The sequence below is a fragment of the Bos taurus genome, chromosome 7, assembly GCF_002263795.3.
Source record: "Bos taurus isolate L1 Dominette 01449 registration number 42190680 breed Hereford chromosome 7, ARS-UCD2.0, whole genome shotgun sequence".
Taxonomy (NCBI): Eukaryota; Metazoa; Chordata; class Mammalia; order Artiodactyla; family Bovidae; genus Bos; species Bos taurus.
Window position 1 is genome coordinate 49,429,666 of NC_037334.1, and position 22,831 is coordinate 49,452,496.

Here is a 22,831-nt window from a genome sequence, read left to right on the forward strand (position 1 = left end):
GCCTACACACCACAACTGGAGAGCAGTCCCCACTTGGTAACTAGAGAAAAGCCTGCACAGCAACAAAGACCCAGTACAGCCAAAATAAACAAATAAATGAGTTTTTTTTAAAAAAAAAAAAGATGTTTTAAGATATTAAGATGTTTAATTAAGATGTTAAGATATTCAAGATTGCCAGGAGAAATATCAACAACCTCAGATATAGAGATACCACTCTAATGGCAGAATGTGGTCTCTTGATGAAAGTGAGAGGAGAGTGAAAAAGCTGGCTTAAAACTCAACATTGAAAAAGAGAAGATCACGGCATTCGGTCCCATTGCTTCATGGCAAATAGATGGAGGAAAAGTAGAAATGGTGACATTTCATTTTCTTCAGCTTCAAAATCACTGTAGATGGTGACTGCAGCCACAAAATTAAAAGACACTTGCTCCTTTGAAGGAAAGGTATGACAAACCTAGACAGCGTATTAAAAAGCAGAGATACCACTTTGCCAATAAAGATCCATATAGTCAAAGCAATGATTTTTCCAGTAGTCATATATAGATGTGAGAGGTGGACAATAAAGAAGGCTGAGCGCTGAAGAATTGATACTTTTGAATTGTGGTGTTGGAAAGGACTCTTGAGAGTTCTGTGGACTTCAAGGAGATCAAACCAGTCAATCCTAAAGGAAATCAACCCTGAATATTCATTGGAAGGACTGATGCTGAAGGTGAAGCTCTAATACTTCGGCCACCTGATATGAAGAGCCAACTCATTTGAAAAGACCCTGATGCTGGGAAAAGATTGAGAGCAAGAAGAGAAGAGGGCAACAGAGGATGAGATGATTGAATGGCATCACTGACTCAATGGATGTGAGTTTGAGCAAACTCAGGGAGACAGTGAAGGACAGGGAAGCCTGGTGTGCTGCAGTCCATAGGGTTGCAAAGAGTTGGACACGACTTAGCGACTGAACAACAACAAAGATATTCAACGCTGAGCAGAGCTTCTAGGTATAGGAATCTAAAGTTAAGAGAGAGATCTGGACTAGAGTATAAACTTGGGAGCCTTTAGCTGAGAGATGGTATTTAAAACCATTAGACTAAATGAGATTACCACTGGAGTAATGAAAATTAGTGACTTGAGAAAACTGGGCCCTGGGCCATATTAAATTTCAGAACACAAAAAGCAATCAGCAAAGGGATACAACAGCCAGTCAAGGAGGGAAAAAAACAACAGAGGAGTGAGATATCCTGAAAGCTAAGTGAAGAAAGTGTATCAGTGGAGCAAAGAGACAAGAACAGAATCAATAACCATGAACAGATGAAAAAAGATTAATATGCCAGTGAAAGAAAGTAAGAATATTAGTTACATACGAGTCCAATAAAACTAAGTCCAGGAGCAGCTTAAATTCTGTGAAATGTTTTCCAGTTCATAAAATAGGTTTGTACTTTTACTTCTTTGTATCTTTATAACAAACCTCTAGAGTGGGTATTACCTCCCACTTATATAAAGAAAAACAAAAAACAAAAATTCAGAAAAGTTAGGTAACTAGTCAAAGTTATACTGCTATTAAGAGGGAAAGCCTAAACACAAATCTTTGATTCGTTACAATATGTATGTTAGCATATGATTTAGAATGAAAACATGCTGAAGAAAATTTCTTCATCCATTAAATATCTTATTTTAAAAAGTGTTAACAAAACTTTGAAACACGTCTTAGAAAAATGCTTTGTACACTCACTGAAATTATTTTTTAAATGTTATTACTAAAAAATGTTGACAGTGAAAATAATTTACTTCTTAAATGATGTTCATGGGCTTTCCATAATTATGAAAAGAGTCCATGTTCTTCAGAAAATATCTGGGACATACATGGCTTTTAAAAAGAACAAAATTCAACCATAAAACCAACAATCACCTCAGCTGACACTGTAATTTGTTTCCTTCCAGAAAAGTATTTAAAAATAAGGTATTCTGCATCTACTTCTCTATTCAATGATGGTTCCTGATCTCCACTGAAACAATGTATGTTCTTGGGACTTGGAATCAAGACAAACACATGTATCAGCAAAGAAAGTGAACTAAGGCTTCTGGTACCAAAGGAACACATAAAGCAATCAGAATTGTAATCTAGTACATACATGGGTTCCCACCACCTGGGCTGCGGTCTGTTAGGATCCTGGCCTGTGAGGATCAGCCCACAGCAGAGGTGAGAGGCAGGCAGGCAAGCGAGCAATACTTCATCTGCCACTGCTCTCATTACCACCGGAACCAGCACCCCCCACCAAATCCATGGAAAAACTGTCTTCCATGAAACTAGTCCCTAGTGCCAAGAAGGTGGGGGACTGTTGATCTAGTACACTTAACACAGAGATTTTTAAGTCTCTACATTTCTTACCTGGTTATTTTCTTCATCCTCAAATACAAAATCTTGCTGCATAACTTCATTGTCTAAATTAGTGCTAGCCACAGGTTCTGAACAGTCTCTGTTATGTTCACTGGCATTAATAATACCATCAGCAATATCAACCCTAGTAATGAAGATTAAAAAGTCAGATCAAGCCACATGTTGAATATGTAATGCCTTTAAAATAAATAAATAAAAGTAACAATCTGAAACTTTTTCTCATAGTAGAAAACATATCTTTTTCATAAAGATCCAGTTTATTTAGCATGTCAAGTTAGATTATAAAGGATTCAAAGTTTATTTCTGTCCCTCCATGGGATGTTGTAAGGACCTTAATTTATTATCCACTTTGAATATTTTCACAGCAAATGAATGGCTTTAAAAATAATTTATGTGTCAAAACAGTGATCTCCCTTACAAATGCACATGCTAAATCATAGTAACGACCTGTTTGCAGATTAAAACCCAAGTCTAGCACTGGGCAACAGTGTTTAACACCTTTTCAAGTACAACAGGAATAGCTTCCTACTGCAGATTTTTTCATCTTACATAATTTAGAATATGTAAAACACTGCAGGTTGTTTATAAAGATGATACCCCAACCAGACAATATGAGAATTCTACCATGAGAATATGAGTTATTTCTATAATAATATCTGAGCATAGACATAGGTTTTCAGGATCTCTAGCTAAGCCAAAAGGGCAAACTCCAAGAAATCTGCTTATATTATATCCTTTGAAACATTTTTCTCTTTCTACCATTTGGATACTGCTTCTTTCCTTCATATTCAACTCAAATACTTCCTACAGATCCACCTGTATAGTTCAAATAATGCCTTCAAAGCACAAAAATCGGGGCCATCACATCACTGCACAGGCTGGCGGTGATGCCATCCATGCAGATTATATGGCACACCTGCAGTTGTACAATCCGGTATTCCATAAACATAGTCCCAGCATTGGTATTTATAGCTATTAATTTCTCAGTTTCATTCCACATGTGATAGCTAGTCTGGTGTATTTGACATATTTGGCCTTTAAAAATCTAATTCTTAACACAAAAACAAAATTCTACCTAGTCATCTATTTTTTTTTTTTTTGGCCTTCCTATGAATTCTCCAAATTTGGGTACGTCTTTCTTAAGATCATGATCTATGCTGCTCTATAGATTTGTCCCCAAAACAAAAACTGACCAATGCAAACTATAAAAATCATCTGTAGACTCAGAAGAAAGCACCTCTAGGGCTGAGGTAACAGGAAAGGATATGAAGCTTTCGTCTCCTAAAGATAACAAGTCAGATGAAGAGTGGAGTAACATCACACACCACACAGTACATGGGGTACTTTTAACTTGCACAAATCCAATTATTAACAGCTAACCTAAAACAACAGAGGGTAGGGAAGGCAAAGCCTGGAGACAGGAAAACAAGTTAAATAGCAAAGGATGATTCCATTCACCAATTCATTCAATGACCATGTGCACTAGGAGTGATGTCAATCTGCTGTCCCAGTACCTATCTATCTGGAAAACTACATGCCATGGTGTGACCATCTGGAAAACAGAATATAGGTCTACTCTTTTTAAAGTTATTTTTCACATAACATAGATCCTAAAGGTAATTATATAAGCCCGCTACTTCATCTGGTGTTCACAGACTTTGCTGGACTCAATGTCTACTATCTTAACAGAAGACTTATGAGATTTTTAATGTGAAGAAGTATATACAATTTATAAGCAAGTATATACAAAGTCACTTTTCACACTGACTTTCAGAAATGGTCAAGTAAGATCAGACACTATCATTAAAGAAAAAACTGTTTTTTAAAAGGTGAAACAATTTTATAATTCAATAAAAAATAGTCAAATGTTTTAAAAGTTTCTTACTGGTTATTAGATCCTTCCCCATCACAATTAACACTTCCTGCTTCATTATTACACACGAGACTTTGCTGCTGTAAGTTCTTAAGATCATGATCTATGCTGCTCTGCAGATCAAAAAGGTGCTGTTCCACAGCTGCTCTAATTGTTCTTTCTAAAATGCTATAAAACAGAACACATTTTAGTGAGAAGCAGTCACCCTAACTAGGTTATTTGGTCACATAAACACAAACTTTAAAATGTACAACCAGTTTAAAAAAATATACAATGGTATTCAAATGAATAGGCTAGAGTGGAAAAAGAAATACAGAAAAGGAATACATGATAATTGCTTAAATTTTAAAATGAAATTTGCCCAGACATTACACAAATCAATCATGTCAATACTACTACTGACGCAGGAATGATCACTTGTCCCAGTAATTCATTCCTCCCTACAACATAACAAAGCCATTTAAAAAGACTTCTCAGGGAATTCCCCAGTGGTCCAGTGGTTAGGACTCTGCATTTCCACTGCAGGGGGCACAGGTTCAATCCCTGGTTGGAGAACTAAGATGCCACATGCCATGCACCATAGCCAGTATTAATAAAGCAGCCATTTGTGGGGGGAGTGGGTGGGGCATGGAACCTTTACTAGAAAAAAAAGCTCTATTGGCATTGTTCAGTCATTTCAGAAGATTAAAAAAAAATCATCTGAAAAAAAGTTCATCTTTGTGTATCAGTGCAATGCATTCCTTCTTCATTTGTTCTGACTAAAGTACATAAAATACTAACCAGTTTCACTACCTTATGTACAATCTTTCCTCTAAAGTAAGTATTTACAATAAATACATGCTTTTAATTTCTACAGCTTATTAATATTTTTAAAAGCTTTTTAAGCTGTCTTCTATAAGTATACTACTTACTCTGCAGAGGCTGGTAACATGCTGATGGGTGATGTATGGGCACTGTAATCAAAGAAAAAAATTAGCTGTAAAATTTTCAATACTAAATGACTACAAAATGTGGTAAAAACTCCACATTTACACTACCTTGATACACCCAGGAGAGTGTGCACTAAGTTTTACTTTTCTAATTCTCCAAAGAAACTCTCACAGAAGACCCTTAAAATACGTATTGTCTGTGTGTGTTGGTTCATTTGTGTTGGGGGGGGGTGGGGGTGGAGGGGAGGGGCATGCAACTACTTCACCTGGTGCTTAACCTGGAAAAACACTGACCTATTCTAAGCCTGAAGGAAAAAAAAAACTGACTTCTGGGCCAAACAAAAGTATTCACCTAGGACAGTATGGAGGCCTCAATGCTGGCCTGTGCTCCGTGCCAAAAGTAATAGTACACACTACTACTCAGAGGATATTCTCAAGCTACAAAATGAAAAGGCAAATTAGAAACAAAAATTCAGGCCACATCATTCACTGTGCTGGTAACATTTTCCTTAGCAAATTTTATACCACAGTATCTACTGATACCTATAAAAACCTAGATAATAGACTCATTTTTACCACAGCTATCAAACATACAACTTAAAACCCACAATGAGATATATATATACTACTAAAATACTGAAAATTAAAGTGTAGGTAAGGATGTGAAGCAAATAGAACATTCACATAATGCTGATGGGAATGTAAAATGTTTCAACCACCCTGGAAGCCAGTTGGGCAGCCTTCTTATAAAACCTACTATGTACACAATAACCCAAAACCTATGGACTCAGTAAAAGCAGTGCTAAGGGGAAGGTTCATAGCAATACAGGCATACCTCAAGATACAAGACAAAAGTCAAATAAATAACCTAACTCTACACCTAAAGCAACTAGAAAGGGAAGAAATGAAGAACCCCACAGTTAGTAGAAGGAAAGAAATCATAAAAATTAGGGCAGGAATAAATGAAAAAGAAACAAAGGAGACCATAGCAAAAATCAACAAAGCTAAAAGCTGGTTGATAAATAAAATAAACAAAACATTAGCCAGACACATCAAGAAAAAAAGGGAGAAGAATCAAATCAACAATATTAGAAATGAAAATGGAGAAATCACAACAGACAACACAGAAATACAAAGGATCATAAGAGATTACTATCAGCAACTATATGCCAATAAAATGGACAACCTGGACGAAATGGACAAATTCTTAGAAAAGTATAACTTTCCAAAACTGAACCAGGAATACATAGAAAATCTTAACAGACCCATCACAAGCACAGAAATTGAAACTGTAATCAGGAATCTTCCAGCAAACAAAAGCCCAGGACCAGACAGCTTCACAGCTGAATTCTACCAAAAATTTAAAGAAGAGCTAACATCTATCCTACTCAAACTCTTCCAGAAAATTGCAGAGGAAGGTAAACTTCCAAACTCATTCTATGAGGCCACCTTCACCCTAATACCAACACCAGACAAAGATGCCACAAAAAAAGAAAACTACAAGCCAATATCACTGATGAACATAGATGCAAAAAATCCTTAACAAAATTCTAGCAAACAGAATCCAACAACATATTAAAAAGATCATACATCATGACCAAGTGGGCTTTACGCCAGGGATGCAAGAATTCTTTAATATCCGCAAACTGATCAACGTGATGCACCACATTAACAAATTGAAAGATAAAAACTGTATCATTACCTCAATAGATGCAGAGAAAGCCTTTGACAAAATTCAACATCCATTTATGATAAAAAACCTCCAGAAAGCAGGAACAGAAGGAATATATCTCAACATAATAAAAGCCATATATGATAAACCCACAGAAAACACTATCCTCAAAGGCGAAAAACTGAAAGCATTTCCCCTAAAGTCAAGAACAAGACAAGGGTGCCCACTGTCACGGCTACTATTCAACATAGTTCTGGAAGTTTTAGCCACAGAAATCATAGAAGAAAAAGAAATAAAAGGAATCCAGATTGGAAAAGAAGAAGAAGTATAAAACTCACTGTTTACAGATGACAAGATCCTCTACATAGAAAATCCTAAGACTCCACCAGAAAATTACTAGAGCTAGTCAATGAATATAGTAAAGTTGCAGGACATAAAATTAACACACAGAAATCCCTTGCATTCCTATGCACTAACAATGAGAAAACAGAAACAGAAACTAAGGAAACAATTCCATTCACCATTGCAATGAAAAGAATAAAATACTTAGGAATAAACCTACCTAAACAAAAGACCTATATATAGAAAACTATAAAACACTGATGAAAGAAATCAAAAAGGACACAAATAGATGGAGAAATATACCATGTTCATGGATCAGAAGAATCAATATAGTGAAAATGAGTATACTACCCAAAGCAATCTATAGATTCAATGCAATCCCTGTCAAGCTACCAATGGTATTTTTCACAGAACTAGAACAAATAATTTCACAATTTGTATGGAAATACAAAAAGACATCAAATAGCCAAAGCAATCTTGAGAAAGAAGAATGGAACTGGAGGAATCAACCTGCCTGACTTCAGACTATACTACAAAGCTACAGTCATCAAGACAGTATGGTACTGGCACAAAGACAGAAATATAGATCAATGGAACAAAATACAAAGCCCAGAGATAAACCCAAACACCTATGGACACCTTATCTTTGACAAAAGAGGCAAGAATATACAATGGAGAAAAGAGAATCTCTTTAACAAGTGGTGCTGGGAAAAATGGTCAACCACTTGTAAAAGAATGAAACTGGAACACTTTCTAACACCATACACAAAAATAAACTCAAAATGGATTAAAGATCTAAACCTAAGACCAGAAACTATAAAACTCCTAGAGGAAAACATAAGCAAAACACTCTCTGACATAAATCACAGCAGGATCTTCTATGACCCACCTCCCAGAGTAATGGAAATAAAAGCAAAAATAAACAAATGGGACCTAATTAAAATTAAAAGCTTCTGCACAACAAAGGAAACTACAAGCAAGGTGAAAAGACAGCCTTCAGAATGGGAGAAATAATAGCAAACAAAGCAACTGACAAAGAATTAATCTCAAAAATATACAAGCAGCTCCTGCAGCTCAATTCCAGAAAAATAAACGACCCAATCAAAAAATGGGGCAAAGAACTAAACAGACATTTCTCCAAAGAAGACATACAGATGGCCAACAAACACATGAAAAGACGCTCAACATCACTCTTTATCAGAGAAATGCAAATCAAAACCACAACGAGGTTCCATCTCATGCCAGTCAGAATGGCTGCTATCAAAAAGTCTACAAACAATAAATGTTGGAGAGGGTGTGGAGAAAAAGGAACCCTCTTACACTGTTGGTGGGAATGCAAACTAGTACAGCCACTATGGAGATCAGTGTGAAGATTCCTTAAAAAACTGGAAATAGAACGGCCATATGACCCAGCAATCCCACTGCTAGGCATACACACCAAGGAAACCAGAACTGAAAGAGACACATGTACCCCAATGTTCAGTGCAGCACTGCTTACAATAGCCAGGACACGGAAGCAACCCAGATGTCCATCGGCAGACAAATGGATACTAAAGCTGTGGTACATATACACAATGGATTACTCAGCCATTAAAAAGAATGCATTTGAATCAGTTCTAATGGGATGGATGAAACTGGAGCCTATTATATACAGCAAAGTAAGTCAGAAAGAAAAACACTAATACAGTATACAAATGCATATATATGGAATTTAAAAAGATGGTAACAATGACCCTATATGCAAGACAGCAAAAGAGACACAGATGTAAAGAACAGTCTTTTGCACTCTGTGGGAGAAGGCCAGGGTGGGATCATTTGAGAGGGTAGCATTGAAATGTGTATATTATCATATTGTGAGGTGGATCACTGGTCCAGATTCAATGCATGAGACAGGGTGCTCAGGGCTGGTGCACTGGGATGACCCTGGGGGATGGGATGGGGAGGGAGGTGGGAGGGGTGTTCTGGATGGGAACACATGTGTGCCTGTGGCTGGCTGATTCATGTCAATGTTCGGCAAAAACCACTACAATATTGTAAAGTAATTAGCCTCCAATTAAAATTAATTAATTAACTAAAAAAAAAAAAAAAAAAAACCCCTACTATGTGACACAGCAATTGTACTTTTGGGTATTTACTCAAAAGAAATGAAAGTTTAAGTCCACACAAAGACTTCTACATATAAATAAATATATGTATATGTAAATATACATATACATATATATATATTTATTCATATCTACATATATGAATAAAGCATAGCAGCTTTATTCAAAAGAGCCAAAAATAGTCATCAATCCTATTATAGGTTGATTGCATAAACAACCTATAGGTAAATGCATAAACAAAGTGTGGAATATCCCTACAATGGAATATACTTAGAATTTTTTTTAATTCTAGTCTTGAATTCAGTCTTGAATAACTGACACATGCATTAACATGAATCTCAAAAAACATTATACAAAGCAAAAAGAGCCAGACACAAGAGTACCTACTCTGTGAGATTCTATTTATATGAAATTCTAAAACAGGCAAAATTCATCTATGTAGTGATAGAATGCAGATCAGTAATTGCCTGGGGCCAGAAATTGCAGGGAGCAGGGGGAGTACAATTATAAAGAAGTAAGGGAAGAGACAGAAACAGTCTCTATCTTGAATGCTATGGTTGTTAATAGATACATCCATGGCACATATGGTAAAGAATCTGCCTACAAAGCAAAAGATCTGGGCTTGATCCGTGGGTCGAGAAGATCCAAGATCCTCTGGTGAAGGGAACGGCTACCCAATCCAGTATTCTTACCTGGAGAATTCCACGGACAGAAGAGTCTGGTGGGCTACAGTTCATAGGATCGCAAAGAGTCGGACATGACTGAGCAACTATCAGCACTTATAAAATGAATACATTTTACTGTATGAAAAATATGTCTCAGTAAAGTCAATTTTCTAAGGAAAAAAGTCAGTAAGAGGAAAAAAACTAATGTACAATAATCAAAGTTAGATAGTGGCTACTGTGGGAGAAGAGAGATTGGTAGCACTTGAGAAGGGACAGAAGCAAGAACCCATGCTATGATTATACAAGTTGAGTTCATTCTGGTAATTCAATGACCTTATGATTTGTGAACTTTTCTGTATGCATGTGATTCCTTAATGAAAAGAATCATTTTTAAAAGTAAATTTAAATCAGTTCTATGAAAATACTCTGTAAAATGTGCCAACACAAACTCTAACCAACATGAGGAAGAAAGAAGGTCTATCAGAGGTTAATATTATCAGGATTGTCTGTAGGAAACGAAATGAACACCATTTACCATTCATCCAATAATCTTCAGGTCTCCCTTAAACACATTAATAGCAAATTGCACAACTGCTTTATCAGACAACACTAACCAACCTGGTTTGGCACACATAACCTCTCTAGTTTAAAAAAAAAGTTTTTTTTAACTGCCAATATTATGCTATTTTTCATGAGTGAATTCAGTTCAGTTCAGTTGATCAGCCATGTCCGACTCATTGTGACCCCATGGACTGCAGCACACCAGGCTTTCCTGTTCTTTGCCATCTCCCAGACCCTGTTCAAACTCATGTCCATCGAGTGAGTGATACCATCCAACCATCTCATCCTCTGTCGTCCCCTTCTCCTCCTGCCTTCAATCCTGCCCAGCATCAGGGTCTTTTCTAATGAGACTTCGCATCAGGTGGCCAAAGTACGGGAGCTTCAGCATCAGTCCTTCCAATGAATATTCAGGATTGTTCCCCTTTAGCACTGATTGGTTGGATATCCCTGAAGTCCAAGGGACTCTCAAGAGTCTTCTCCAACATCAGAGTTCAAAGGCATCAATTCTTCAGTGCTCAGCCTTCTTTATGGTCCAACTCTCACATCATCACATTTCTAGTACATGATTACTAGAAAAACCACAGCTTTGACTAGATAGACCTTTGTTGGCAAAATAATGTCTCTGCTTTTTAATATGCTGCCTAGATTTGTCATAGCTCTTCTTCCAAGGAGCAAGTGTCTTTTAATTTCATGGCTGCAGTCACCATCTGCAGTGATTTTGGAGCCCAAAAAATTAAAGTCTCTCACTGTTTCCACTGTTTTCCCATCTTATTTGCCATGAAGTGATGGGACTAGATGCCATGATCTTCGTTTTTTTAATGTTGAGTTTTAAGCCAGCTTTTTCACTCTCTTTCACTTTCATCAGGAGGCTCTGTAGTTCCTCTTCACTTTCTGCCATAAGGGCGGTGTTACCTGCATATCTGAGGTTATTCTTATTTCTCCTGGCAATCTTGATTCCAGATTATGCTTCATCCAGCCGGGCATTTCACATGATGTACTTTGCATATAAGTTAAATATGAACAGTGACATTGTACAGCCTTGACGTACTCCTTTTCCAATTTTGAACCAGTCCGTTGGTCCATGTCCAGTTCTCTGTTGCTTCTTGACCTGCATACAGATTTCTCGGAAGGCAGGTAAGGTGGACTGGTATTCCCATCTCTTTCACAATTTTCCAGTTTGCTGTGATCCACACAGTCAAAGGCTTTCACGTAGTCAATAAAGCAGAAGTAAATGCTTTTCTGGAACTCTGTTACTTTTTCAACGATCCACTGGATGTTGGCAATTTGATCTCTGGTTCCTCTGCCTTATTTAAATCCAGCTGGAACATCTCGAAGCTCTCGGTTCATGTATTGTTGAAGCCTGGCTTGGAGAATTTTGAGCATTACTTTACTAGCATGTGAGATGAGTGCAACTGTGTCATAGTCTGAACATTCTTTGGCATTGCTTTTCTTTGGGATTGGAATGATAACTGACCTTTTCCAGTCCTACGGCCACTGATGAGAGTTCCAAATTTGCTGGCATATTGAGTGTAGCACTTTCACAGCATCATCTTTTAGGATCTGAAATAGCTCAACTGGAATTCCTTCACCTTCACTAGCTTTGTTCATAGTGATGCTTCCTAAGACCCACTTGACTTCACATTCCAGGATGTCTGGCTCTAGGTGAGTGATCACACCATCAATGTTATTTGGGTCATGAAGATCTTTTTTGTATAGTTGTGTATTCTTGCCACCTCTTCTTAATCTCTTCCACTTCTTTTAGGTCCATACCGTTTCTGTCCTTTATTGTGCCCATCTTTGCATGAAATGTTCCCTTGGTATCTCTAATTTTCTTGAAGAGATCTCTAGTCTTTCCCATTCTATTGTTTTCCTCTATTTCTTTGCGTTGATCACTTATAGGAAGACTTTCTTCTCTCTCCTTGCTATTCTTTGGAACTCTGCATTCAGATGGGTATATGTTCCCTTTTCTCCTTTCCCTTTCACTTTTGTTTTCTCAGCTAATTGTAAGGCCTCCTCAGACAACCTTTTGCCTTTTTGCATTTCTTTTTCTTGGGGATGGTTTTGGTCTCTGCCTCCTGTACAGTGTCACGAACCTTCATCCATTATTCTTTAGGCACTCTGTCTATCAGATCTAATCCCTTGAATCTATTATTCATGAATGAATTATTTTTAGCAAAATGCTTTCATGCTGATACCCTCAAGTAAAGTAACTAATTTTTTTTTATATTTAAATGAAATCATTTCATCATTTTCATTTCTGAAATCAGGAAAAGCTGGGGTGGGGGGTGGGAATCACATATATGTGCACAAAGAACAGTGTAGCCATCAGTTTCTTCCTAGCAGTTTCAGATGAGCTGAAAGTTAGTGACTTACAGGGAAAAAAAAAAAAAACCAAATATGGCAAATCAAGCTTTCCCCAAAGAGTGTTTAAATGTCAACTAGGATATCAGATACTTTTCTGACATTCCACTACAATGATGTGTTGATTTTTCATTGATTATGAGTTGCTGTTTCATAAAGTTAAATCTGGTATATTTTTCTCAGTAAGATGAGCAGTCTCTAAGTTTAGTAAATTTTTGACCTATCTAGAAACACTCGTTTTACTTTTAATACCTTTTAATACCAACATATATCAACTGACATGTTGATATATGTTGATGTGAAGAAAATTTATAAATCTAACATCATTCTTGTTGCCATTTAATTTGTGATTTCTGGTGAGCTCCTTCTTTATATTACAACAAATTCTCCAAAAGTTCTAATTCTCAACTGCTTACTCCATCAATCTGTTACTAAAGCCTTGTGCCATGTTTTAATTTTTCATAGGGCTTACATTCCTGTATTTTTCCAAATTTGCCACTGTTAGCTATCTATTCATCCTCCCAGAAAGATTTTCTTCCTCTTTTTTATTAGGTTAGGTTATCAATGGAATACTAGTGGATATGTGCACAACAGACACTTCACAAAGAATCAAATAAAAGATAAACAATCACTCAGTAAAATGTCACTGATCAAAATGCAAATCAAAACCACAAAGAGAAACCTCATACCTGTCAGTATGGCTATCATCAAAAAGAATACAAATTAATTATCCTTCAATAAAAAATACATTAATTTACAAAAAAAGAATACAAATGAACAAATATTGGTGAGGATGAGGAGAAAAGGGAACCCAAGTATACTATTAGGGCTTCCCTGGAGGCTCAGTGGTAAAGAATCTGCCTGTCAATGCAGGAGATGTGGGTTCGATCCCTGTGTTGGGAAGATCCCCTGAAGAAGGAAATGGCAACCCACTCGTGTATTCCTGCTTGGGAAATCCCACAGACAGAGGAGCCTGGCAGGATACAGTCTATGAGAATGCAGAAGAGTTGGACACAACTACGTGATTAAACAACAACAGCTCGCTGCTGGTGGGAATGTAAATTTGTGCAGCCACTATGGAAAACAGTATGGAGGATGCCAAAAAAACTAAAAGTCAGAACTACCATATGACCCAGCAATTCCACTCCTGGGTACATATCCAAAACAAAAAACCCCTGATTTCAAAAGATACAAGAACCCCAATATTCATAACAGCATTATCTACAATTGTCAAGATATGGAAGAAACCTAAAGGTTCATGAACAGATGAATGGATAAAGAAGATGTGGTACATGTATACATACATACACACATAGAATCCTAGTTAGCCATAAAAAAAGAAAAGAATTTTGCCATTTGCAGCACATGGATAGATTAGGAGGGCATCAGGCTAAGTGAAATAAGTCATATAGACAAAGACAAATACTATTATGATATCGCTTATATGTGGAATATAAAAAATAATACAAAAGAATATATATATAAAATAAAAACAGACTCACAGACAGAAAACAAACTTATGGTTATGAAAGGGGAAAGGGGAGAACGGACAGATAAATTAGGAGTATGGGATTAACAGATACACAACCCTACATATAGAACAGACAAGGATTTACTGTATAGCACAGAGAACTATATTCAATGTCTTGTAATAACCAGGAAAAAATCTGGACAAAAATATATATACATATAACTGAATCATTTTGCTGTACACTTGAAACACCATATTATAAATCAACTATATGTCAATAAAAAACTTTTTAAAATTTTACTATATTTGCATAATTATTTTTAAGAAATATCAGCAAATATATAAAATGGACTAGGCTACACAGAGTCAATGTATCATTTTTAAACTACTAATGTTCATAAAATTTGGAAACATAACATGAGAAAGTACATAAAGTATGTGTGCAACCATGTATCAAAATGCTTATATTTAATAAATGCTTTTATAATTATAATTATAATTATTTATAATTATACACATACACTAATAAAAGATTAAACTAGAATATGGAAGCTTTCTAACTACCCCTTAAACAGGGATGTAATCCATGGGCCTCTTATATCAGACTCTCCTGAAGTGACAATGTTATTTTATTGGAGATTTGGACCCTATTCTAGACTTCAAATAACCATAAAACCAAAGTAAATAAGACAGTATAGCACTGGCACAAGAACAGACATACGGAATATAAACAGACCCATGCCTGATTTAGAACAAAGGTGCCACTATAGAAAGCAGGGAAAAAACAGTATCTAGATGAAAAAGGTAACTTGGCATCTGCCACACACTGCAGACAAATCAATCCCAGGTAGATTTCAGACCTAAACAAGGAAGATTAAAGATGCAACTTTTACAAGACAGGAGTATATAGTTAGGAAAAGACTTCTTAAACAGGGAACAAAAAGCATTAACCACAAAGGGAAAAGAATGGATAAAGAAGGTGTGGTACATGTATACATACATACACACATATATATATAATGGAATCTTACTCAGCCATAAAATAAAGAACAGAATTCTGCCAGAATTTTTTATCTACAATTATAATTGGGCAATGGTACCCCACTCCAGTACTCTTGCATGGAAAATCTCATGGATGGAGGAGCCTGGTAGGCTGCAGTCCATGGGATCGCTAAAAGTAGGACACGACTGAGCGGCTTCACTTTCACTTTTCACTTTCCTGCATTGGAGAAGGAAATGGCAACCCACTCCAGTGTTCTTGCCTGGAGAATCCCAGGGACGCTGGTGGGCTGTCGTCTATGGGGTCGCACAGAGTCGGACACGACTGAAGCGACTTAGCAGCAGCAGCAGTTTAGCAGATAATTGGGAATTATTCATCAGAAGGCACAATATGAGAAGGAAAAGGTATAACACAATGAGAAAAATACAACACTTATTTTTTAAGGGCTCCTAAAAAGGGCTCCTTTTTCAATAAGAAAGAAAACCCAATAAAAAATAGGAAACAGGCTTGACCAGGCACCTCACAAATATGAAAAGGGGATTAATCTTATTAAAATGACAATGAAATACTCAATGTGAAGCAATGGGAATGCTCACACACTGTTAATGGGAATGTGAACTGGAGAAGCACCATGAAAAACAATTCATCAATAGTTACTCAAGTATAAAGACAGTAAATGTGCATGCATGTGAGTACCAGAAGATGTGTACAACAATGTACATAGCATGTTACTCACAATTGTCAAAAATAAAAATAATCTAATTGCCCAGCAACAGTAAACTGAATCACTATGGTGTAATCATAAAATGGAATACTTTACAAATGAAATGAATAAACCACAGTGACATGTGACCACATAGAGAAATCTCTCATAAAATGTTCAGTGAAAGAAGCTGGATCAAGAAAACATATATAGCAAGATATAATTTTCATGAAGCTCCAAAATATAGAAAAAAGTGATTGCCATAAAAGTAAGGAGATCAGGATTGTGAGAGCTATTGGGGTGCTTTCAGTGTTTATTTCCAACTCTAGAATATTTGAATACTTGCTCTTACTAACGTGTTTTGATATACATTTGTTTTACACCCATTTCTGTAACTTTGATTTCTTTCTCAGTTAAAAAAAAAAAAAAAGCTTTAAGAAAGGAGATTCCAAAAAAAAAGGAAAGGAGATTCCTCAGTTCCTCTCCAAACCTAAGGTAGGACCTCAGAGTTTACATTTTTAAGAAGCATCAGTGATGATTCTTATCCATACTAATAAATGTAAGAAACACTGGCCAAGAGCTATCTAGCCTCCCAAAAGATTAAACTTTAATCATATTTTCCACCTATCCAAAGAAGTCAAACAGAAAAAAAGTTCTAATGGTCTTAAATTTGGAGGGCAGCCAGAGGATTTGATCTTTCAGTTTCCTTTCCTTTTTAAACGCTATTGGAATTAAAATATATGTAAAAGTATTCATCAGCAAGCCAGATTATTAGAATGAAAGTAAAGATTCTTTGGCCCTGAAGAACAAGCTAGAACAATCAAATAAATAGCTATTTTCAATAGGAACCTTCTCCCTACCCCCAAAAAGCTATAGTAAACAAATCAAATACATAGATTTTGTACTGAATGAGTCAGATTGAGGCTACAAAGTTGACTGTAAAACTGTTTTCAAAATTCCTCAAGAGCAAAGGACTGACTTAGTTTTCATATTTCAAAGAATTTAATTATTCTTTATTTTCAGATTTTTGCCACGTTCTGTGGGGAATAAAGTACTTATGTACAAACCAAAGCTAACACAAACCTATGGCTAAAAAAAAAAAAAAAAGATTTATCAATATGGCTATGCATCTGCAGCCGAAGCAAAATAATGTTAAGTAGGTGAATTCTGATTAGTAAAGATACACAAAGAATAAATGCTGACAAATTCAAGGTCAAATTACTCAGGTACTATAGACAGATGCCATAAAGACCACTTAAAAATCTCTTTTTATTAAACCACCAGACAAGGAATATCAGACAAAAAGGACAAACAATAAATCACAAGGGTCACACGTTATTTCAGGCTACAACTAAGTGTAACGCTGAAGACTATAGTGATTCTCTGACCTTTTTTCTCCCTTCTGCTGTGAACTCTATTTTAAAATCTGCCTAGAATCACAGGACCTTCTTGAGAATATAAAATCAATCTTGCAGCCATTTATTCCAATTACTAATTTTTTGTAATCAAATACAATTATCATAGGGAACTACTACTATTTTAATTTCCCAACTGTAAATATTTAATATTACAAATAATACTTCAATAAAAGTATTGAAGCTCTGTTTCAATTAAATCTGATAAAAGATCACTTTACCTGGGTAACAGAGCCTTGCAAGCCATTCTGAACACGGTGGAACTCCTAACAAAAACATCAAGTAAAGCAACTTCAAATACCATAAACGATGGTGATGGGCTTACAAAAATTGCTGAGCCATCAGAGCTGCAGTCTAAACGGAAGCAGGCTGCAACATGAGGTCACTATTGACAAGGACCCAATCAACAGTCCACAAATTTTTTCCCAAGTACTATGCAACTCGGTGGGAGGTAGGGAAAGGGGGACAAAATTCTGAATCTGGCTTATTCTATAAAAATATTTAAGCATAACCTACTATAAAGGAAAAAAGTCTGTTTGTTTTCATTAATCACTACTATATCAAGAGCTATAAATTATGACAAATATGACATTGCTAAAACAGATGAACAATAGAGAACTATTACTACTCATTATCCAAATCAGAAAGGCATTAATGGTTAATTTTTACAATCTAAAATAAGGATGATTTCCAGATAATTTATGCCAGAGCCCCACTAAATGACTATTTCAAAAACTATAGTTTTGGAAAGTAAATATATAAAACAAAACAAAAGCCACATATTCCTTTCCAATCAAAAGCAAAATCCATTTCTTCACTTTCCCCATCAATCTGGGAATACCCTATACCTATGACAACAGTAAATTGAAAAGATTCCTCACTATTAGAAAGTTAGTAAGTTATAACAACCACAAGTCTTTAAAATACCATGTATCATTTTCGGGGCAATAGGAAGGAGGAAGAGAACCTGTCTGGTTCTTATTATGCTCTGAAACTTCAAAAATTGTTTTACTTTAACAATTTATCTTATTGACCCAAAGCATAAATTTTACTTTTTTCCACCCAACATTTCTGACACTCCCACCAAGTACATTTTCTTCCTCTTTTCCCTTTTAAGTGGAACCTAGCTAGCGAAAATGTGGTGAAATGATTACCAATTGAAATATTCTGCAAACTGCTTAGTTACTGGGCTTAAAGGAAAAAGTAACTACTACATTTCTTGTGCACCTATAATCAGCTGAAGGGACATTTCTTCAACAATAGGAAAGTGCTAGTTGCTAAGCTGTGTTTGACTTTTGCGACCCCATGTACTGCAACCTGCCAGGCTTCTCTGTCCATGGGATTTCAACATATAAGGTACCCACAGAATGAAGTGCAAACCAGTCTCAAACTCCTCAACTTGGAATTCTTCCTTAACCACTACATCTTCTTTCCTGCATTACACCTAAAATCAAACCATCATAAACTATTGAGCTCACAAAAATGAAGCCCTAGCAGCAACAGCACATGAAAAAGAGCATCAAACTTTTTATTCTTTATAAATTCCAAGTTTTAGCAAGGCATTAAAAGTACAATTTTAAATGAACTTTACAATAATGCCAATTAGCTGGGGTTTTGATCTGTAGTTCTAGAAGCAATATAAATTAAAAGTTAACTAACCTCAAGCCAAAATAAACCTTTTCAATACAGTCTAGGAAACAGACTGTGAAAAGCACAGTGAAAATAAAGAACTCTTACAGAACTCTCTATTTTCTATTAAAAGGTAAAGAGTCCCCTAACATTTGAATATCTAAATAAAGCCAAGTCGTATATAAACGTGTGAATATAAAGCAATCATTTTTCATCTAAACAGATACAACACACTTTAGAAACAAGCTTGGGATTTCCTTGTACTTCTTGAGTAAGACTGAGCCTCAGAAGTAACCAAAACTTCTGCTTTTTTGTGTAACCTAGGTTACCCATACCCTAAATCCCACCATTTTTTCCACTCTGCACTTGGCTCAATCTTAACAAAATACGGCTAATGGCAAACAATGTATAGAAATAACAGATGCATAAATAAGTCACTCAGTACAACCCATACACAAATATTTAAACCAAGTAGTAGAAAATATTTAAACTGGTTCTGTAAGAGTGGTCTGTGAACCAAAGATCAAAACTGTTTTTTCATAACATTTCACTGTGCTGATATTTGCATGATGATGCAAAATCAATGGTAGAAGAACACTGCTTTGGGTCTTAGCATAAGGTTCAGGCAAGTGGTACCAAACAAACCATGCCCAGTGCATTCCTCAACACTACTCAGTTGCAATCTTTTTTTAAAAGGAACAAGTCCTTGATGAAGAAGTAATACATATTATTAATTTTATCTCAGCCCTTGAACATACTTCAATATGTGGTGTGACAAATAGGAAGTACACACAAAGCAAATTCTGCTGCACAGCTTGCAATGATGCTTGTCTTGTTTGAGTTGAGAGCTTAACTTTTAGCATGAAACACTCATTTTTACTTGAAAGATAGACTGACAGATTATAGTCACTCCAATTTGAATATCTGGTAGAAATTTTCTCAAAAATAAGCAAGACAGAACTACTAAAATTTGGGTTTTCCAACAAAAATTAGAATTCTGGAAAATCTGTATCCTCCACCAGAAGCTTAATAGCATACTAATACTTAAAGATACTTTTGATATAATCAGTGGTGATATTAAAGAATATATATTTTGATATAATATCACTATTTGGAAACTCTGAATAACTCAGTAAGGCAGTATTTTTCAAAATACCAATATACCATATTACAAAATCAAGCATGGCTAAAAGATTCTCTCAAAGTACAGGAGAGACCAATGGATCAGAGTATGAAAAATTCAGATATGCTTTCGGGTTCCACATTACAAATAACCTTTAATAAACTACAACTTATTGAGTTTTGGTGTACTGTCAAAGAATATCCACAATTATCTGAAAAGACTATAAAAATTCTCTACCTTTTTCCAGCTACCTACTTATATAATGCTAGATTTTCTTCACATACTTAAACCAAAATAACAGATGGCAACAAATTAAATGCCAAAGAAAATGTGAGAATCTAGCTACCATCTATCAACTTAGACATGAAAAAGATTTGTAAAAATGTAAACAATGCCACTAAAAAATTTCTCACTAAAGATTCTTGGAAGATTCTGAAAAAGCTACTTTTGATTAAAAAGTTTTACATTAACATGTAATGAGTTCATTACTACTTTAAGAAATTTGTCAGTTTGGGTTCCCAAAAGAGTAAATGCCAATAGCTATAACCCATAGTAACAATTCTTTGTGGTCCACAAACTAAACCAAAAAGTCTGAGAATCAATGACTTAAAACTAACAAAGGAGGAGAAATCTATCAACAACAACAACAAAACCTGTTGGATCATAAATAGCTGTACTTCAGCTACAAATCCTAAGCATCTTTCAAAGTACAACTCAACAAAGAATACACCCAGCAGTTTATGCTATTTTAATTTATAATATGGTAAATATCCAAAGGTATAAAATCAACATTAACAAAAGTCTTTGGAGTCCTTAATGATTTGTAAGAGTATAACATCTGAGACCAAAATGTTTAAGAATTGCTCAATTGTCACTTAATGTTTATTTCCCTGAGGTTTCTAACATATCTTCCCACAGAAATACAAAGTAGGCTATCTAATACTTCCATAAAATATTTGTAAGCTACCTCAGAGGAAAACTCAAAGAGACAAAACTTTAATGGGCTTCACCGGTGGTCTACTGGTTAAGAATCCATCTGTCAATGCAGGGGACCCAGCTTTGATGCTTGATCCAGGAAGATCCCACATGCCATGGAGCAACTAAGCCCATGGGCCCTCAAACCACTACTACTGAGCCCACAGACCTCAACTACTGAGCCCACAAGCCTAGAGTCCGTGCTCTGCATAAGAGAAGCCATTGCAATGAGAAGACTACACATCACAATAAAGAGTAGCCCCTGCACACAACTAGAGAAAGCCCATGTGCAGCAACAAAGACCCAGCAAAGTCAAAATACATAAAATACAGAAGAAAAAAAAAAGACAAGACATTTAGTTAGCAAAAGTTCAATCACTAGCTTCATGCAACACAGTATCCATTAATTCCCTAAAATGAATTTATTAAGAGCTCCCTATTTTCTAGGTCCTATGCATTCTAGGATATTTCTTGCCTACCTTTCTTTCATCAAAGGTGAATGTATTTTTGTATATGTATGGCTGTGTCCCTTTGCTGTTCACCTGTAACTATCACAATATTGTTAATCGGCTATACCCCAATACAAAATTTTAAAAAAAAAATTTTTTAAGATGAATGTGTTCTTTGCCTTTATGCTCTCAATCAGCCAAACCTAAAATTTAATGTATAAATACTAACTGAAATTTATAGGGGTCAGCACTAAATCTAGAAGACCACTGTGACAGATACATCTATTTGTATTGCCTGATACCCTGACCCCTTTCTTTTGGTATTAGCCCCATTTTTCAGTGGCAAACTAGTTCTTCCCTCCATCCAATGCTCTTGATACATGCATAATTTACAATGACTCACCTCTACCCTGGTTGGGGAATGGACACACAATCCAATTTATGCCAGATCCTCTCCCCTGTTACCCGACAGGAATCTGATCTTGAGCAGAATGACAGATGCAAGGAAGTAGTTTGAAATCTCACAGCAACAGCCACATGCTGAAGAGATTCTTCCATGACCCTTTTATACTAAATTCTCTAGAGCTCTCATGTTCTTCTCTCTGCTTTTCCTTTCAAATCTGGTACCTATCCAGCATTCTTCTAATAAATTATCTTTTTTCTTTCCATTAGCCAAGATCTGTTTCTATGATTTGCAATTAAGGAATCCTGACTACCCTCAAATCTCCAATGACTCCATCTAAAAATGGCTGTGCTGGAAGGAAGGAGGATCCTCTATAAAGCTAGACAGATGATCCAAAAAAAGAAACTATTAGCAGCATGCATTTCAAACAATATTTAACCTTGCTGGTAAACAAATAATATGGCTAACGAATTCACCTCTCTAAATGAGCACTATCCAAAAGAAATTTTTACAGTGATAGAACTGCTCTATATCTGCACTGTCCACTATGCTAGCCACTCATCACATACGGCTATTGAGCACTTGAAATGTGACTAGCACAACTGTGGAAATTTTTTAAATTTTATTTAATTAAGTTTAAATTTAAATAGCCACATGTAGCTAGAGGTTACATTATCGGCAAGCATAACTCAAAGAAAATAAAGAACACCAGTTTAAATCTATTGTTTTCAGGTGCTCAAGAAAATACTGCTAACAGTAATGAAAACTGA

The 22,831-nt window shown here is 35.8% G+C and overlaps 1 protein-coding gene and 1 non-coding gene across 16 annotated transcripts in view; one reads left to right on the forward strand and one right to left on the reverse strand.

Annotated features, from left to right (window-relative positions):
• Nucleotides 1–22,831, reverse strand: part of FAM13B (family with sequence similarity 13 member B) — a 95,590-nt gene that overhangs the window by 27,647 nt on the left and 45,112 nt on the right. For 12 of the 15 annotated variants that reach the window (XM_024995194.2, XM_024995189.2, XM_024995198.2 and 9 more), the window contains 3 exons: nt 5,171–5,212; nt 4,272–4,427; nt 2,378–2,510 (listed from right to left, as the gene is read on the reverse strand). In XM_024995194.2, coding sequence (XP_024850962.1) covers nt 2,378–2,510; nt 4,272–4,427; nt 5,171–5,212 — 331 coding nt within the window. The remainder of the gene's footprint in view (nt 1–2,377; nt 2,511–4,271; nt 4,428–5,170; nt 5,213–22,831) is intronic. The other 3 variants (XM_024995199.2, XM_024995196.2, XM_024995187.2) reach the window with 2 other exon arrangements.
• On the forward strand, nt 4,742–4,814 carry TRNAG-UCC (transfer RNA glycine (anticodon UCC)). Its single transcript has one exon. It is a non-coding gene; the product is annotated as a tRNA-Gly (tRNA).